At 45.2% G+C, this 19,968-nt stretch overlaps 1 protein-coding gene across 4 annotated transcripts in view; it reads left to right on the top strand.

Annotated features, from left to right (window-relative positions):
* LOC132140394 (testis-expressed protein 2-like) overlaps positions 1 to 19,968 on the top strand; it is a 52,878-nt gene that overhangs the window by 16,609 nt on the left and 16,301 nt on the right. For 2 of the 4 annotated variants that reach the window (XM_059549201.1, XM_059549184.1), the window contains exon 2: positions 7,170 to 8,742. In XM_059549201.1, coding sequence (XP_059405184.1) covers positions 7,195 to 8,742 — 1,548 coding nt within the window. In that variant the 5' untranslated portion in view covers positions 7,170 to 7,194. Of the gene's footprint in view, positions 1 to 182; positions 323 to 5,676; positions 5,783 to 7,163; positions 8,743 to 19,968 lie in introns of those variants that run through there. The other 2 variants (XM_059549190.1, XM_059549195.1) reach the window with 2 other exon arrangements.

Genomic DNA, 19,968 nt, shown 5'->3' with positions numbered 1-19,968 from the left:
AAAAAGAATACAGACTCTTTGTACTGTTACATACACTACTTGGGCTTAAAGGCCAAAGTACAAATTTGTCCTTGTTTGCTCCGTCTTGTGAACAGTGCATGTGACATACTTTTCGTCATAAGCACAGTCAGCTGACCACTTGGACTTTGAGTCTTTTGAGTGCTCAGAAGGTCTACTAGTTAGTGTGCACAATGAACACATCCATTGAAGCTCACCGTCAATGGAGTATGCAGTAATTTGAATGGCTTGCACACTCAATTGTGCGCTAGGCGGAGCGGAGAAAGAAATGAAGTATAGCCAGGCCTTAAATACTCAATTTTAAGTAAGTTTCATTAATTGCACTAGTGTCATTTTCTCATGTACCCACAGCTACACTTTAACTACACAACAGCTTTGACAAACTTTTTATTTTTTTTCAGTTAAATTAATTTTACTACTACAATATTTAGTAGAATGTATTCTGTATTAATCAGTGTGTGATTTCACATGACATTCTGTCTATGTTAACATAATCAGAATTCCTTTACAAATACAGTATGTTAGTAAGATATTTTTCATGAACCATTAGGGATATTTTGACCCATTAAATGATCAACCTGTTACTGTGTAATCCATCACCTCAGTGATCCTAATGGGATGCAATTTTGGTTCAAAATGTTTATCTGGTAATTTGTTATCAGTTGTTAAAAGCAATGTTTTGTGTTTTTTGTATAGTGTACTAATAGGGGCGTAATCGGTACGGGTCTTTCGGCACAGCATCGTTTTAACCACTGCACGAGTGGAACTTCATTGGAAAATTCCAGTTTTATATATTGTTACTTTTGATAAGAAACAGTCTCATCTTTTAAATTATGTAAATTTTTCAGGAAATTCAAACAATAAATTACATTTTGGCTCTCTTTGATGTGGTGCAACAAATCACCATATAAACACCTCAATTTAAATGCACAGCAGAGCCCGAGTGTATACTAGTTTTACTACTAGTTTTAACACGAAATAAACAGGAATGAACATCTGATGCCTCATGTAATTGCTCAATCTGTGTTTTAACCGTGGAAAGGTGTCAAAACAAAATGTCACGTAGCATTTAATTTACCTCAGGAAAGCCATAGGTATCCACAGCTCGTTAGTTGGTTTTTGAAAAAAAATTTACAAATGTTTTTGTAAATGTATATATTTCAACAACAAATTGAAATATTTTCAGAAGTTCATAAAAAAAACAGCATTATGTGCAATATTTTTTTGTGTTGATTATTATATTTAAAAATAAAGAGTTATTAAATTTAAGTTTGGACTCTCTTATAATCACAGGAGCGTTTTTACTGACGAGATGCGCATGAAAATCGCATTCGATTTTTCACACAGCCCTACCATCTAGTTAACAAATCTAAACAGCATTGCCCTTTGTGTAATAAGTTACAGAAACTGTTAAACGCACCAACTTAAATAATAAAATACTAGGGCTGCAACTAACGATTATTTTGATAATCGATTAATCTGTCGAATATTTTTACGATTAATCGATTAATCTTTATATACTTATATTTTAGTTTTGCCCATTTTTTCCAATGAAGTTATTAACAAAGGGTCTTTATCATTCAACATAGACTTTTAGAGATTTTAACCATTTTGCATTGTCATATCCTCATCAAAAATATACCTGGAGTTTTGTTTTAGTATGTGTTAGTAATCCTTTGTCAAACTCTTCTGCAATCAAAACACTGACCCATACTCTAGCAAATTTCACAAGATTTCAAATAATGTTTTCACCATGGCAGTCCTTAGGGCTCCTAAAGTAGTTTAACATCCCAAACAAAGCTTATTAAGGAATCTTTCAGAACATATTTTCACTAAGAATAAGAATAAAACAGAATAAATTTGCAGTACATTGCATTTTATTATTTTTTTCCTGTCAACACACAACTTATACCTGGGAAACAGCTTTATAGCTTATGCTGTGAAATTGTAAACAATCCTTCGAATAAAGTGCCAGTGGCATGAAACCTGAATGGAACTCACATTTTAAAGTAAAATCCATCAGAAGGTTGTCCAGAAAAAAAAAACAATTTGACACACACAAAAAAACCTGCTGTGTGAAAAAGAGCAGTGAAAAAAAGTGCATTTCAAATACATTTAAACATTTACCTCTCTCATTCAGTCATAATTAGGCTGCAAGACTGAATTATGAACTGGTAAATGACAAACTGATCACAGAACATGTTTGTAAATCTTTAAATGTTAACTGTTAAAAAGCAATGTTATTAGCTTTTATGATTAAACATTTGCAAACAACATTGTACTGGAGAATCTGCACAAATAAAAGTCTTAAACAGTTAAACAGTTCAGTAGTGCAGAGTTTACAGGTTACTCTTCTTTTTTGAAAGCTCAAAGTAAAGTACTCCCACACTTTGGATGACTTCGTTCGATTAGTTTTATCTTCCGCTTTTTTTCTTTTTCTTTCTCAAGCTTACATCACTGCCGTCTGTCTCCAACATCTCTCCATCTTTCAAGAATAATCTTTGTGCGAATCCGGCATTAAACTAATTGAGATTGAGGAAGCTGTCCTCAGCAAAATGTGCTGCACATAGTTTTACATGTGGATTATTATTTTCGGGAACCAAGTTAAACATAAATTGTAACCATTGATCTCCAAGTACAGCATCCCTTGGAAAGCCAAACAAAAGTGATTGGAGTCCGGAATGAAAATAACAGCATTTCGACGACATGGCGACAAGCACACTCTACAAACACAACTCTTGCTCTTCCCTGTGGGAACGCAACAAGACCATGCCCCTTTTTTGTGTATACCTGTGGGCGGAGGTTAGTCAAAAAACTTTTCTAGTGACGTCATTAAAGAAGGAAGTAGAGGGTTGTAGTCCAAACTGGCCGTTCGATGTAGGCAACTTCTGTTAAATAAATTATCTCGCTTGGCATTGAACTTTGAGCTTTAGAATTTTACAGATATTATTTATACTCTAACAACAACATTACACACTTAAGTGTAACTTAACTTAAGTTTGAAACATGGGATCACAAAGAACGGGACCTTTAAAGAAAGAGCAATTTGTTCAGTAAACAGTCAATTAATTCAATTTAAAAAAGCAATTTTATGTTTTGATTTTTTTCCCCCGCTGTACTGAAACCATACCAAACCGTGATGTCAAAACCGAGGTACGCTCCAAACTGTCATGTTTGTGTCATGTTACACCCCTATATATATATATATATATATATATATATATATATATATATATATATATATATATATATATATATATATATATATATATAGATAGATAGATAGATAGATAGATAGATAGATAATATGTAGGGGAGAACCGGGGCGAAAGTAAAAAAGCGATTTTCTCAGAGCCGATTACTGCATTTGCATTCCCAGCTATGACAGTATATTCAGCATTCAATCCTTGATGGAGCTGAGAAATATCACGTGATTTCCCCATCATTTCCCGCAGTTAGGTCTGTAAAACTGTTTTCGAGTACAAAAAGTAAATTATTGAAGCGGTAATTTTTTTTAATTAGTTGTGTTATTTTTTTTGTTTCATGTGTCACAGTAATGATCAATCTACAGGTTATTTAGTGGTTTAACACATCCTAAAGTTTGCATTATCAAAGTTTTTTAGTATAAAAGTAAATCAGGTTTAAATGCCAGTTTATGTCGGGACAAAACAGTTGTTACTTTTGTCCCGCTACAGTGACAAGAAGTATTTATTTTGTTCCGGTACATGCTATTCTGTGAATTTCTGTCTCTTGCATCATTATTAAAATGTTTATGTCATATTATACCAAAAGAATATGTCTGAGTGAGGGTCAGAAAGACAAACAGTGGTCTGGTTTTATCCAGATGTTTATGAGAGAGCGTTTCTGGACATAGAGGAACATCTGGGCAGCTCCTACCTCGCATATAGCTTAGTTATATTTAGGTTTTAGCCATACCTTAGCTTTTACACCTCCAGCTATGAATTTGCAGTGTTTCCAGATGTTTTAATGCACATTTTGAATTTATGCATAAAAACAACTGGATGGAAACATGAATAGGCCTACTGTTACATATGTTTAGAATTTATATTATGCCAATGTAATTTAATTATTATATTGTTCATTCTGTTGAAAAAATGTTTTATAAAAATACACTGAAATAAAAAAATCAAAAATCAAAAAATAAAGTTTGTACAGTCGGGTTTTGAGACATTTGATGAAACTTAAATTTAAAATAAAAATATAAATATGTAATTTAATAATTTTTTTTACAAAAATAAAAGACAGAATATGTTTGCAGTTACATATTTACAAGGTCATAGTCAGGTATACCTAATAAAAATAAGAGTAACAGAAAATAAATCTAGCTTATATTGTTGTGTTACTTTTAACCCACCTGTGTGTTACTTTCGTCCCAACCGATGGGGTCAAAAGTAACAATGTGCAACTTATGTTCAAATTGAAATTATACTGAAGCCTTTCTACATTTCTACAAAATACCACCTGGTATTGATAGACCAGACTTATGAGTTACTGACCACAGCAGAAAAATATCTCTGTCTACAACATTATCTTTTAAAATGATGTTTTTCTGAAAAATGGTACTTTCGCCCCTGCTCTCCCCTATTGTTAGAAGGTCATTTAAAGAGCCTACATAGAGTACATTTGAGTTCATTTGAAATCATAAAAAGTATAACTGGCTGTGTGCCCTAGTTGAGTACTCTGACTCTCAGTTGAGGAAATATATTTGATGTGATATCTCATCTCTTTGGTGTCATTGTTTTAGTGCTTTACCCTTGACTGCTTTGATCAGCTTTAAATTCTGCATTCTCTTTTGCTCCCATTCTTTTCCTTGTTGTGAGAAGCTTCAAACAGCTCTCGCCCAGCATTGACTCACTTCAAAGACTGCCTTTACTATATATTCTTAAGGCAGTTTTAGTCAGCTCATAGAGATCATTGCTATATGTAGAAAAACAGGTCAAATTGCCAAATGTAATCAGAGGAAATATGGGTAATTACTGAGGTTCTTAGATGTTGGGAGATAGACTATATAATTCTGATGCATTTCTTGTGTGTGGCCAGGCATGACCGCAGGACATGTTTTGGTTTAGAAGTTGCTTTATTTCCTTTCATAATCATTAAGCTCTCCTCCATGTGGACCAAAGACCAGCTGTCCTTTGGGAGAACTGTTAACAGCAATTTGCCTGCCACTGTTGACTTAGCAATAATCTTCTTCCCTTGTGTAGAGAGTAGAAAACCAGAGTTTGTCTGATGATGCATGAATCATATGAAATGAATGAGAAAATAAAGAGCGGGATGTGCACAATGCTAAAAGGGGTTAGTTTTGATTACTTACATGTTGTGGCATTATGGTAGTGTCCATATTACACAACTAAGAACTGTTTTTGTTTTAACAGGGAAGTTTGGAGTTCTGAAACTTACAGTATTATTGCACAATGACTCATGCGTCAAGGGCAAGGGAAAAAAATATTTCTCAATTCATGACCTCTTGTAGTGGTTTCAGATATGCGCTGTCACGTTTGATTTGGTTAAGTTTTGTTCTTGTTTTGATTCATGTCTTTTATTATGTCATGTCTTTTAGTTTGAAGCTTATTCATGCTCACATACCAGTCTTCTTCATTGTTTCCTGTCCCTCAAGTTTCCCTTTCCTTTCATGATTGTGCTCAGGTGATCCTTGTTTGTGTCATTAGTTCTATTGTGTGTGTGAATAGCGTACATGTTTCCTTTTCTCTGATGTCAAGATTGGGCTTTTAGTAACCTTCTTCTTTGGTGAGTGTCTTGTTTTTGGACTTGTCAAGTTAAAGTCAAATTTAGTTTGTGTCTAGACTTTGGTGTACTGGTTTTTGTATAATAAAATAAATAAATAAAATAAAGCTTTTTAATTCTCAACTTTGACTCACCACAAAGTGGATTGTGCACAAACTGGTTACACTGGTTGCAGGTACCTTGTGGACATTTTCCTTGTGTTTGTTACCAGTAATAGTTTTAAGTGATCTTTTAAATGAGTAGTTCCCCTAAAAAATGCATTGTAATCCTTTTCTTACATCCCAGATGTGTATGACTGACTTTCTTCAGAGGAGCACAAAGATTTTTAGACAGGAAAATAAATAAATATATATATATTCAAAATGAATGTTACCAAATATTGATGCTCCAAAAAGCACACACTGTTTATAATGCCAGTCAATGAATGTATTTTGAAGAAAAACAAGAATTGTACTTTTTGGGTAAACTATCCCTTTGTTTGTTACTGACTGTTTTGTCAGTCCTCAGACCCTTCACAAGGGAAAATTTGTACACTTAAAATTCATCAACCTGGTTCACTTTAAAAAAATCAAGAGCTCCATCCCCTTTTCAGTAACCATTTTGAACAGGGTTTACAAACAAACTTTGAGCTTACTTGTACCTGGCCTTTAAAGTGGAATTAGTTGAAAATTAGTAGAAAAGCTGATTAGTGTCTTAGTCCACATTAAGAAGAAAATCAAGATTGAAATGTTCAATTTATGTGGTTATTAACATTGATGTAAATGTGCCAGAATAAGCCAAAAGACTAAGTAAAAGAAAAGAGTCACCCTTGTTAACGTTAAGCGTCAAGTACTTTAGACCTGTAAGTTTCTGTGGCAACAGGTCAACAGTGTTTTCTCATTGTGAAATGCTATGAACTATGCAAATATGAAAGTAAAGTGAATGATACATGCTGCATCCAGATGCAGGCTGAACTCACAGCACATATAGAGATTACATTTTCCTGTACTGAGACACTAAGAACACTGCATCATGAGCTGCGTGTGTGTAAATAAAATCATTGCTTAGCTTCACTCAGAAACATGTTTCAGCTCAACAAACTGTTTACTTTTAAAATTAAATTGCAGCCTTTTGTGTTTTGATAATTGCACGAAGCCATATCACAGTTTTAATTCCATTAACATGATTGCCGAAGCAATGGCACCAAACACAATGTTAGAGAACTTTTATAATATTATTATGAGAATTATTTTCAGTTCATTGTGAAGGTGGGCCACCACAGTTTAGGAAACTAATGGGAAACACTGACCTGAACTAACTTTTTTTTTTTTTTCAGTTTTCAGTATGGGGATGAACTGATATGATGAGTGTATATTACGTAACCTTTCTCTTCTCTGCACCTACAGGCTCTGAGCTCTTTTGAGTGGTGCCATGACCAGTCAGGGTGGTGGCCATGCAGACACACCAAGCCCCTCTTCTTCATCCTCTTCCTCCTCCTCTCGATCCTCAGCAGCCCGTAAGGTGCAGGTGCAGCGCTCAATCTCCCGAGATACCATCACCATACACTTTTCTGCCAAGGGAAATGAGGAAGAGGAGGAGGAAGAGGAGCTCTGCAGGCTAGCTCTTTCCCCTTCTGGCCTTGAACCTGAAGATCAGACTGTAGTCACAGCTCAGGAGGCCAGTGAGGAGCTAATCTCTGAAGGACTGAAAGCAGACATGGTCACAGGACTGTCTTCCCAGACCCACAGTTCTGCCTTGGCTATACAGCACCCCTCCATCAGCTTGGGTTGCATGTCCACTTCTAGTCTAGCTAGTTTCTCATGGCCCTCTGAACAAAGGTCGACTGCCCTGGTACCTTCCACCCAATCAGCTTCCTCCTGCTCATCCCCAGCCAAGGTCTCTGGCCTTTCCTCAAAGCCCTTCCTCAGTCTAGGCAAGTCCCTTTCCACTGAGGTGGAATCTCGTGAGGTTGCTCCCCAGCCGATAAGGCACCGGCAATTGATGAAGACACTGGTTAAGTCTTTGTCTACAGACACGGCTCGATCCGAGCAAGAGGCTTCATCGACTCATCGGCCCCTGGAATCCCGGCTGAATCTGCACCTCTTCAAACCTTTCACCCAGTCTCGCGCTCCTGCAGCCAGTGGAGACTCCAAAACTGCTCCCTCATCCCCCCTCACCTCACCCGATAGCCGCTCCTTCTTCAAAGTTCAGGAGATGGAGGCACGTATTGAAGACACAAAGCGCCGTCTGTCAGAGGTCATGTATGAGCCCCTACAGCTGCTCAGCAAAATCATCGGCGAGGAACCTGTTGGCGTCAGCGCAAACACTTCCATGTCCACAAGTGCAGGTGTCTCTTACCGATCCAGAAACCTTTCCTCTAGCGCCTCTGAACTCTCCAACCTGTCAGCCCTCAATGGCCACTCAGAAAGCAACAATAACTACTGCATCAAGGAAGAGGAAGACCTGGAGGGCGAAAGTCCTCTTGAAGGGCCAACTGTTGAGCTGCCTTTGCACAAGTCACCTTCTCTGGGATTGGACAGGTGTTTTATGTCAACGCTTGCTCATCAAGAAGATGAAGAGTTTTGCGAGCTCTACCCCGAAGACTTTGAACTCTGTACTGACACAGAGTTAGATAGAGGAGAGCCTCATTCATCCCAGGTCCGACAAGGGAGCACAGGGGGATGCAGTGAGGAACCTACTGAAGGAGGGGAAGAGGAGGAGGAAGAAGATGAGCCTCCAGGAGTACCCCACAATGCACTGATTCTTCTTATATCTATAGTTTACGGTTGCTTTGTGTTGCCACTTCCTACATCTGTTTGTTGGGTGTTGATTGGAGTGGTGGCCGGTTTCATGCTAGCAATTTTGGTGGTGTGGCTGTCAGCAAAAGGCAGATCTTCATGTGGCCGTCATGGCAGCTGGAGCAGAAGAGAGAAATGGAACAGGGTTCCTCTGGATATCAAAGAACCAACAATTTACAAGGTGGGTTCCAACACTGCTGTCAAAGGTGATTCTTCTGCAGTTGTTAAGGGTGTAGTTTTAAAGAACTAGAAGTTATACAATATATTTTTATTATATATTTTACAATATATATTTTTATTCACTGTGCATTTCACCATGATTTTTTGGAGATAATTGATCATACCAGTTATATGGAGGCCTTGCTTGGAAAATTTGTCCTCATTGGCTCTGTTCTGAAAATGCTAAATTACCTAAAACAACAACAAATGCTGAATGATAGCAATGAAAAGTAAAAGAGTATTAAGTCAATGTTTATATGATGCCCTTTTGTACTCACAAATTGCCCAAAATTGCAGATTGTCTTTTTCAGAAAGTCCATATTCTTGCTTTTTAATTTGACACATAATTTAAGACCAGTCGTCCTTAGTTACTGTAGCTATTCCCAACGAACACTACACTCATGTTCTCACGCAGTGAAAAATACATCGCAGACCAAAGAGAAAACATACTCTGTTACTAAACGTAACCTCGGTTCTCTCTAGAAGAGCGAGCGAGTACTGCGTCTTAGCTAAGATGCTACGGGAAAAGTCTCTTTTCACGAAATACTGAAGCAAAAAATTATCCTTAATTTTGTATTTTTGTAAAGCGCATTTGCAGCAGTACACAGCCATAGGCGAGACGGCTCGTTCGCTCATTGGCTTGTTCTGTGGCAACTGCACAGCCTATCGAGCGCAGGCTGATGCAACATCAGACCAATAATGGGCTTCGCGCCCTTCTTGCCACTTCCCGCCGAAACGGGTGTGGCCCAACCTATAAAAGGAGCTCGAAAAGGCTGACTCACCTGATTTATTTAATCGCCGAAGCGAACCAGAGTGAATCGTACGCACGGCAGAGAACGCAGTACTCGTTCGCTCTTCTAGAGAGAACCGAGGTTACGTTTAGTAACCGAGTACGTTCTCTTACGAGAGCTCTCTCGTAGTGCGTCTTAGCTAAGACGCTACGGGAACCCAATGTAAAACGCCGTGCGCGCAGGGATCACACACCAATAAACCTGAAGCAACGCCCAGGATTTACAGTGCACAGTCACCTGAGGGACTTCACAGATAGTCCAGGACAGAAAAGGGGGAAAGCCCTCCGTCCCATATCTAGGAGCATCCGTAGATGCGGCAACATGACATCACACAGCCGAGGCAAGGCCTGACCAATGTGGCAATGCGGGTCTTACGCAATACTGCCCATAGAACAGTCGGCAGCGCATAGCGCTCGTGAACTCAGAATTCCCCTCAGGGCCCTGATTCGACTATACCGACAGCAGCCTTGCTTGCAAGGCAGGAACCTCCAGGTTATAGAACCTGATAAATGTAGACGGCGAGGCCCAACCTGCCGCCATACATATATCCTGCAAGGAGATCCCAGTAGACCACGCCCACGACGAGGCGACGCCTCTTGTGGAGTGTGCTCTGACGCCCAACGGGCACTGAAGGCCCCTGGAAGCGTAAGCTAACGCTATGGCGTCAACTATCCATCTGGATAGAGTCTGTCTCGAAACAGCCATTCCCTTGGAACGTTCACCGAACGAGACAAACAGCTGCTCCGTCTGCCGAAAAGCAGCAGAGCGAGACACATAAGCTCTTAAAACCCTGACAGGGCAAAGAAGACTCGAGTCTCTATCCTCCCCTGACACCGGCAGGGCAGACAGGGCAATAACCTGAGCCCGAAACGGTGTGTTGAGGGATTTCGGCACATAACCGTCCCTAGGTTTGAGTATGACCCTTGAGTCATTGGGCCCAAACTCCAAGCACGACTGGCTCACCGAGAGTGTGTGCAAATCACCCACACGCTTCACTGAAGCGAGAGCCAACAAGAATACTGTCTTGAACGACAGATGCTGAAGGCTAACCGATTGGATAGGCTCAAAAGGGGGACCCTTCAAGGCCTCCAAAACCGCCGCGAGGTCCCACATAGGGACTGATGGAGGTCTGGGAGGATTCAGCCTCCTAGCTCCTCTGAGGAACCGGATGACTAAATCATTCCTTCCTATTGACTGACCGAGTGCCGTTTCAGAAAACGCCGCGATGGCCGCCACATAAACTTTGAGCGTTGATGGGGCTCTGCCCTTATCCAACAGCTCCTGTAGGAAGGAGAGGACCTCCGTCACCTCACAACTAAGGGGTGAATAACCTCAAGCTGTGCACCAGCTGGAGAACACCGACCACTTCGAGGCATACACACGTCGTGTCGACGGAGCTCTAGCCTGAGTGATGGTATTTATCACACCCACTGCGAGATCAGCGGGTAACCGTTGAGCGCCCACACATGGAGGGACCACAACTCCGGTTGCGGGTGCCAAATCGAGCCCCTGGCCTGCGAGAGGAGGTCCCTCCTCAACGGTACCGGCCACGGGGCGACATCTGCTAACTGCATCAAATCTGGGAACCATGGTTGGTTCTTCCAAAGAGGTGCTACAAGCTGTAATGAACATCTCGTTTCTCTCACCCGTTCTATCACCTGCGGAAGGAGGGAGACAGGAGGGAAAGCATAAAGCGGGCAGCACGGCCATCTCCGTGACAGCGCGCTTTCGTTCTTGGAAAAGAACGCGGGGCAGTGAGCGTTTTCGTGGGACGCGAAGAGGTCCACCTCCGCCCTGCCAAATCTCTCCCACAACAGCCGGACTGTTTGCGGGTGTAGAGACCATTCGCCCGTAGGAACATTGCCTCTGGACAGCCTGTCTGGACCCAGATTCTGTAGCCCAGGCACATGCACTGCCCTCAGCGAACGCACGTTGGCGAGACCGGCCTGGCGATTTATGTAGGACACCACAGACATGTTGTCCGAACGGACTACGATGTGGTGATCCTTGATATGGGGACAAAAGCGCGTCAGCGCGTTCTCCACTGCCAGCATTTCCAGACAGTTGATATGATGGAGCTTTTCCCGTTCTGACCATAGGCCAAAGGACGGTCTGTCCTCGAGCAGCGCTCCCCATCCCGAAGTGGAGGCGTCCGTCGACACCATCTTCACATTCGGGGAAGTCCCCAGGCTTACACCTGATCGGTACCAGCCTTTCGCTGTCCAAGGTGCCAGAGCTGCAACACACCTTGACCTTGAAATGCAGCCGGCCAGACGCCCACGCTCTGCGCGGCACCCGAGCCTTCAGCCAGAACTGCAGGGGGCGCATGCGGAGCAGGCCCAGCTGCAGAGCCGGAGATGCTGAGGCCATGAGGCCCAGCATCTTTTGACAGTGTTTGAGCGACACGGTTGCGCCGCAGCGGAAAGAACTCGCTGCACGCTGAATGCCCATCACGCGCTGTGGTGACAGCCGCGCCGTAATGGAACACTAGTTCAGAACTATACCCAGAAACGGAATCGTCTGACTGGGGTTCAGCAAACTCTTCGCCCAATTGACACTGAGGCCGAGCTTCTCGAGGTGATCGATGAGCTCCGCTCGTGATCGGGCCAGAACCAGCCAGTCGTCCAAATAATTCAGCACTCGCATGCCTCTGAGTCTGAGAGGAGCGAGCGCTGCGTCCATGCACCTCGTAAACGTACGAGGAGCCACGGACAAGCCGAACGGCAGGACTGTAAACTGGTATGCCTGGCCCTCGAAGGCGAATCTCAAATATCGCCTGTGGTTTGACGCTATCTGTATTTGAAAATACACGTCCTTCAGATCTATTGACATGAACCAGTCCCCTCTGCGAATCTGCGCGAGGAGCTTCCTGGTCGTAAGCATTTTGAAACTGCGTTTCATCAATGCCTTGTTCAGCTGTCTTAGATCCAGTATGGGCCTGAGACCTCCGTCTCTCTTGGGCACCAGAAAGTATCTGCTGTACAGCCCCCCCCCCCTCGCTTTGAGCTTGAGACACAGGCTCTACAGCCCCATTGCTCAACAGTTTTGATATTTTGGCCCGAAGTATGTGTGATACTTCTGTTTTGACCGTAGTTTCGACGCGCGCTGAAAAGCGCGGTGGGCGTCGAGAAAACTGTAGCGAGTAGCCTCTCTTTATAATGCCTAACACCCAATCCGAAACCCCTGGAAGCGCTGACCATGCATCTGCATGAATGGCTAAGGGCTGGATGCGAAGCGCGCTCTGTTGACTGGGCAACGGCGGCGCTCGGGTGTGCTGCGCATTTGAGGCGTGGAGCGCGCTGATCACAGCGGGCAGATCGCTCCTCCTCGACCCCGTCCCGGCGCTTAACCGACTGGGGGGAGACTGAGCGGGTCCCGTGGGACTCGATATATCTGCGAGTAACTGTGGGCTGCATGTGTGCACATTTACCACTTTCAACTCGCTGTCTGCCTGTACAGAATGTACGTGCGCGGGCCTCGTTTTTACAGAAGCCCCGCGCCGTATGTGACATAGTGTATGTGGGCACTGGGAAGTGGGCACGTTTACTATGCGGCGCGCTCGACCGATCTGTGTCGATCTTATGTGCGCTAGCCCTGTGTGCAGGGCTGTGCTTACATGTGGAGATGGGCACTGAGGAGTGGGCATCGTCACTGCATTTATAGCACCATCGGCCGTGGCCAGACGAGCGTGCACGGGTTTCGTTTTTACAGAAACCACATGACGCGTGTGACATAGTAATTGTGGGCACTGAGGAGTGGGCATCGTCACTACATTTATAGCACCATCAGCCGTGGCCGGAACACCAGAAAAAAACACTGTTTTCGTGAAACATCTGGGTAGCCGTGATAACATCTGGGTAGCCGTGTGTGCGGGCAAGCGGGCACTCGTGCAGGCTTGCGCATTGCAGAGGACACTGAGGCAGTCACAACTCTTGGAACTGCAACAGCGGCGCGCTTGGGTGAGAGCTCGGCCGCAGCGGAACTCTTTCCCAGCAGTGCTAGGATGCTTTCGGGGCTTCTGGCTTCACCGCAATCCTCTGCCGCGGCTCCCGCGGCGCGACGGCTTGAAGAGCGAGAACGGGGTCCCGAGCTGCGTTGCTGACGCTGTCGCGATGACGCAGCAGGAGGCGGTGGGCGTGACTGAGAGCTCTGTGGGGCCGGTCTAGAGCGGCTATCTGCAGAACTGGAGCGCTTCGGCAAGAAGTGCTTGAACACCTGCGAAGCTTTCTGGTCCTCGGCGAATCTCTCCACAAACTCATTGACTGATGATCCGAAGAGGCCAGCAGGAGTTAGCGGCGCGTCAAGGAACGCAGCGCGCTCAGACTACTTGATGTCAGAAAGCGTCAGCCACAAATGCCTCTCAGCCACCGTTTCGGAAGCCATAACCCGTCCCATGGCCTGTGCAGCGGACTTCGTAGCATGGAGGGAGAGATCCGAAGCACTCCTCAGATCCGCGAGACAGATCGCTTCAGGTCCCATCTCATCCATCTTGCGGAGGAGATCGCCCTGGAAAATCTGCAGCGTAGCCATGGTGTGTAGTGCAGACGCAGCCTGCCCAGCAGCAGAGAATATCCGTGCGAGCAGCGATGATGTCATGCGGCAGGCTTTGGATGGCAACGTCCAGCAGAGGGCGGGCAAAGGTGCGCTGCTATAGCCTGAGGCCATGAGGCCCAGCATCTTTTGACAGTGTTTGAGCGACACGGTTGCGCCGCAGCGGAAAGAACTCGCTGCACGCTGAATGCCCATCACGCGCTGTGGTGACAGCCGCGCCGTAATGGAACACTAGTTCAGAACTATACCCAGAAACGGAATCGTCTGACTGGGGTTCAGCAAACTCTTCGCCCAATTGACACTGAGGCCGAGCTTCTCGAGGTGATCGATGAGCTCCGCTCGTGATCGGGCCAGAACCAGCCAGTCGTCCAAATAATTCAGCACTCGCATGCCTCTGAGTCTGAGAGGAGCGAGCGCTGCGTCCATGCACCTCGTAAACGTACGAGGAGCCACGGACAAGCCGAACGGCAGGACTGTAAACTGGTATGCCTGGCCCTCGAAGGCGAATCTCAAATATCGCCTGTGGTTTGACGCTATCTGTATTTGAAAATACACGTCCTTCAGATCTATTGACATGAACCAGTCCCCTCTGCGAATCTGCGCGAGGAGCTTCCTGGTCGTAAGCATTTTGAAACTGCGTTTCATCAATGCCTTGTTCAGCTGTCTTAGATCCAGTATGGGCCTGAGACCTCCGTCTCTCTTGGGCACCAGAAAGTATCTGCTGTACAGCCCCCCCCCCCTCGCTTTGAGCTTGAGACACAGGCTCTACAGCCCCATTGCTCAACAGTTTTGATATTTTGGCCCGAAGTATGTGTGATACTTCTGTTTTGACCGTAGTTTCGACGCGCGCTGAAAAGCGCGGTGGGCGTCGAGAAAACTGTAGCGAGTAGCCTCTCTTTATAATGCCTAACACCCAATCCGAAACCCCTGGAAGCGCTGACCATGCATCTGCATGAATGGCTAAGGGCTGGATGCGAAGCGCGCTCTGTTGACTGGGCAACGGCGGCGCTCGGGTGTGCTGCGCATTTGAGGCGTGGAGCGCGCTGATCACAGCGGGCAGATCGCTCCTCCTCGACCCCGTCCCGGCGCTTAACCGACTGGGGGGAGACTGAGCGGGTCCCGTGGGACTCGATATATCTGCGAGTAACTGTGGGCTGCATGTGTGCACATTTACCACTTTCAACTCGCTGTCTGCCTGTACAGAATGTACGTGCGCGGGCCTCGTTTTTACAGAAGCCCCGCGCCGTATGTGACATAGTGTATGTGGGCACTGGGAAGTGGGCACGTTTACTATGCGGCGCGCTCGACCGATCTGTGTCGATCTTATGTGCGCTAGCCCTGTGTGCAGGGCTGTGCTTACATGTGGAGATGGGCACTGAGGAGTGGGCATCGTCACTGCATTTATAGCACCATCGGCCGTGGCCAGACGAGCGTGCACGGGTTTCGTTTTTACAGAAACCACATGACGCGTGTGACATAGTAATTGTGGGCACTGAGGAGTGGGCATCGTCACTACATTTATAGCACCATCAGCCGTGGCCGGAACACCAGAAAAAAACACTGTTTTCGTGAAACATCTGGGTAGCCGTGATAACATCTGGGTAGCCGTGTGTGCGGGCAAGCGGGCACTCGTGCAGGCTTGCGCATTGCAGAGGACACTGAGGCAGTCACAACTCTTGGAACTGCAACAGCGGCGCGCTTGGGTGAGAGCTCGGCCGCAGCGGAACTCTTTCCCAGCAGTGCTAGGATGCTTTCGGGGCTTCTGGCTTCACCGCAATCCTCTGCCGCGGCTCCCGCGGCGCGACGGCTTGAAGAGCGAGAACGGGGTCCCGAGCTGCGTTGCTGACGCTGTCGCGATGACGCAGCAGGAGGCGGTGGGCGTGACTGAGAGCTCTGTGGGGCCGGTCTAGAGCGGCTATCTGCAGAACTGGAGCGCTTCGGCAAGAAGTGCTTGAACACCTGCGAAGCTTTCTGGTCCTCGGCGAATCTCTCCACAAACTCATTGACTGATGATCCGAAGAGGCCAGCAGGAGTTAGCGGCGCGTCAAGGAACGCAGCGCGCTCAGACTACTTGATGTCAGAAAGCGTCAGCCACAAATGCCTCTCAGCCACCGTTTCGGAAGCCATAACCCGTCCCATGGCCTGTGCAGCGGACTTCGTAGCATGGAGGGAGAGATCCGAAGCACTCCTCAGATCCGCGAGACAGATCGCTTCAGGTCCCATCTCATCCATCTTGCGGAGGAGATCGCCCTGGAAAATCTGCAGCGTAGCCATGGTGTGTAGTGCAGACGCAGCCTGCCCAGCAGCAGAGAATATCCGTGCGAGCAGCGATGATGTCATGCGGCAGGCTTTGGATGGCAACGTCCAGCAGAGGGCGGGCAAAGGTGCGCTGCTATAGCCTGTTCCACCGGCGGAAGTGACAGGTAGCCTCTATTCTTAGCACCGTCCAGTGTGGAGAATGCTGGCGAAACAGATGAACAGATTGTCGCCGAGAATGGAGCGTCCCAAGCTTTCGCCACTTCTTCGTGAAGCTCAGGAAGAAAAGGGGCGTGCTTTGAGCTTGAAGAAGAACGCTCATCCGGAAGATAGCTACCATCCAGCCTGGAACGTGAAGGGGGCGCTGGTGCAGACCACTCGGTGTTCGAGAGCGAGTACACGCATCAGCTCCTTATCGATATCCCCCCGTCTGCTGGGCCTCTGAGCAGAGGGCGCGAGATCCACGGAGCTCGCACAACCCTCACTGCCCGAAGCAAGCAGAGAGCACGTGTCCTCTTCCTCTGACGCGGGCCTGAGATCCACTTCCTCAGATGACGCGTCGGCAAGCAGCGGACGCTGAACATCGGGAAGCGATGCAGGGGAGGCCGGCGAAGCGGAGGGAACCGGCGAGCTCGGCCGAGCTGGAGGCGGTTCTGGTAGGTGCTGCAAGCGGCGCTTCTTACGGCGCTGCGGCGCAGCGGATGATGCAGGCTTCGAGAAGGATGCCAGGCGAGTCCTCAGAGTCACCATAGGCATTAGCTCGCAATGGGGGCAGCCGCCGTCAGCGAGCGCGAGCGCTGCATGGTCCTCACCCAGGCAGGAGACGCAGATGACGTGACGATCTCCTTCGCTGAGCGGGCTCTGCACGAGCCGCACGAGGGCATCTTTAAAAATACACAGCTCTTTTTGTGAGTGTGCGTCGCAGGGCGAACACACACACAGGATATAAATGGATACAAGGATATAAAGGATATGTGTGCCGGATAGCGCAGCAGGAACGGTAGTGGAAGGCGGCGATGCCAGCGGTTTCAGAATGGCTCGTCCTGCTGATATGCTTTCTCAGACAGCGCTCAGACAGATGCGTGAGCTTCGCTGAAGAGATGAAAAATCAGGTGAGTCAGCCTTTTCGAGCTCCTTTTATAGGTTGGGCCACACCCGTTTCGGCGGGAAGTGGCAAGAAGGGCGCGAAGCGCCCTTATTGGTCTGATGTTGCATCAGCCTGCGCTCGATAGGCTGTGCAGTTGCCGCAGAACAAGCCAATGAGCGAACGAGCCTTCTCGCCTATGGCTGTGTACTGCTGCAAATGCGCTTTAAAAAAATACAAAATTAAGGATAATATTTTGCTTCAGTATTTCATGAAAAGAGACTTTTCCCGTAGCGTCTTAGCTAAGACGCAGTACGAGAGAGCTCTCGTAAGAGAACTAACAATGCTTCGACAAAGAAGACAGAGCAGGTTACTTCTGGTATGAAACAATGTTGCAGGACTCTTGCAGGAATTTTTAAAGAAATTTAAACCGTAAATACCATTTTGTGGCTTTTTAATGTGTCATGACAGATCACTGTATTGCATCACTTCAAATATGTGAACCAATTGTCTTTTCATATTTACTTAAAGCACGAAATGAACATGAATTAACATCACAAAGTGTTTTATTTCAACCATGGAATACACCATTTTTCAAGTGTAAAGCCTCCTTTCCAATATCTCAGACAAGCGACAGACTGTAAGTAATTAATTTCAAATGGAGAGCAATGCGGGAGCTGTGCATAGTTCTGATCATATGCGTATGTGGAAAATTCTAAACCGATTTTAGCTATGGATTAATTGTAGATGTATTCTATTAAAACAATGAGCTTAAGGTTAGAATTACCAAGATTTTGTTCACTTTAACATTATTCTTTTAACACTATTTCTGTAAAATGGTGCTTTACACTAATTATGTCAGAAATCATTATTTTATAACTATTAAATTAACGATACATTCATACATTAATGCATGCATTAAAATCATTCATTTTACCATGGTGATTATGGAGAAGTAACAGTTGCTTCACGATCAACTTGAAAGTGCAACTCCCACTAGGGGGAGAAATGCAATTGTCGTGTCTGAATGTCGTGTGCAGTAAAAAGGCAGCTTATGTCCACTGAAGTTAATCTACTTTCCTTTCTGATTTGTGGTTAAGGCGCATATTTACGTATTTTTCCAAGCCAACAATATAATATAATACCTATGAAAATGGTTTAAGAAAGCACATGGCGCCGTGGTTTCATCACTTTAGAGCAGGGGTGCCCAACCCTGCTCCTGGCGATCGACTGTCCTGCAAAGTTTGGCTCCAACCCTAATCAAACACACCTGCCTTTAATTTTTAAGTGATCCTGAAGACCTTAATTTGTCGCTTCAGGTGTGTTTGATTAGGATTGGAGCTAAACTTTGCAGGACAGTCGATCGCCAGGAGCAGGGTTGGGCACCCCTGCTTTAGAGTGTCGCAGTGTCTTTTTGCAGTAAAGGACCTGTCATAATTTATTAAATGGGAAGATGACATAAAGTGATGCGAGGTTAGCTGCATCAAAGACTATAGAATACCCAAGATGTGTCACCCGTATAGTTTTGAATGGGGGAAAAATGCAATGCTCAATATGGCCACTCAATTGCAAGATGCCCCGCCTTCCGAATGAAGGAGCCAATTGCTAATGGTAAAGTCAGCGCGTCACTGCAGCTGCCGTTACAAGTCTTAGGTCTTAGTTATAGGCTGCTGTCACTTTAAGACCGACTGCACAAATCCAGTTTAATGTCATTATACAAGATGAGATGGCAAAGTAGGGGTGGGCGATATCTCTATTTAAAATATATCGAGATATTTTTTAAACATGATATGGATTTTGAAATATCGTATATATCGGTATATTGTTTTTTTAATTCTAATTCCGCCACTTTGCTCGCCCCCGCTCGCTCGCCCCACGCCTCCTTGCTTTTGTCTCCCCTCCCCTCGCGTGTACAGAACTAGTCTAAAAAAAAAATTCTCAAAAAAAGGACAACTGGCTCCATTATATGGAGATACTTCGGTTTTCAGACGTCGGGCGAACAGCAGGCAGATGTCTATTGTATGGCCCAATGATTTCCACGATGCAGAAAACGTGGAGGGAATCGCGGAAATCCAGACATAAAAACGGAATTTACAGTTTAACGCGGAATGGCACGGAATTTGTCAAATTTTGAATGAATTAATCAAAAGTAGGTCATTGCACTTACATCAAATCACGATATGGACTAATATCTGCAAATATTAAGCTGTAAAGCTCTATTTAAATATAAATCCTGCGTGTCTTTGTTAATGAATGGCGCAGAAGCACGTCTTCATTCATTAAACACAGCTTATGTGTTATATCAGCTTATGTCATCTCACTAAATCAGGACGTAAACACATGACCATCTCCAGAACTGCTCTGAGAGTCACTTCAAGAGCATCTGACCGTTTGATTTGAGTAAAACTAGCGTCATATATCCAGAGGTGGGTAGAGTACCCAAAAACTGTACTCAAGTAAAAGTAAAAGTACTTCTAGAAATATTTACTCAAGTAAAAGTACTAGT

This window comes from Carassius carassius, chromosome 1 (assembly GCF_963082965.1).
Source record: "Carassius carassius chromosome 1, fCarCar2.1, whole genome shotgun sequence".
Classification (NCBI taxonomy): domain Eukaryota; kingdom Metazoa; phylum Chordata; class Actinopteri; order Cypriniformes; family Cyprinidae; genus Carassius; species Carassius carassius.
The sequence above is the reverse complement of the archived record's forward strand: the minus strand, read 5'-3'. Positions and strand labels throughout refer to the sequence as shown.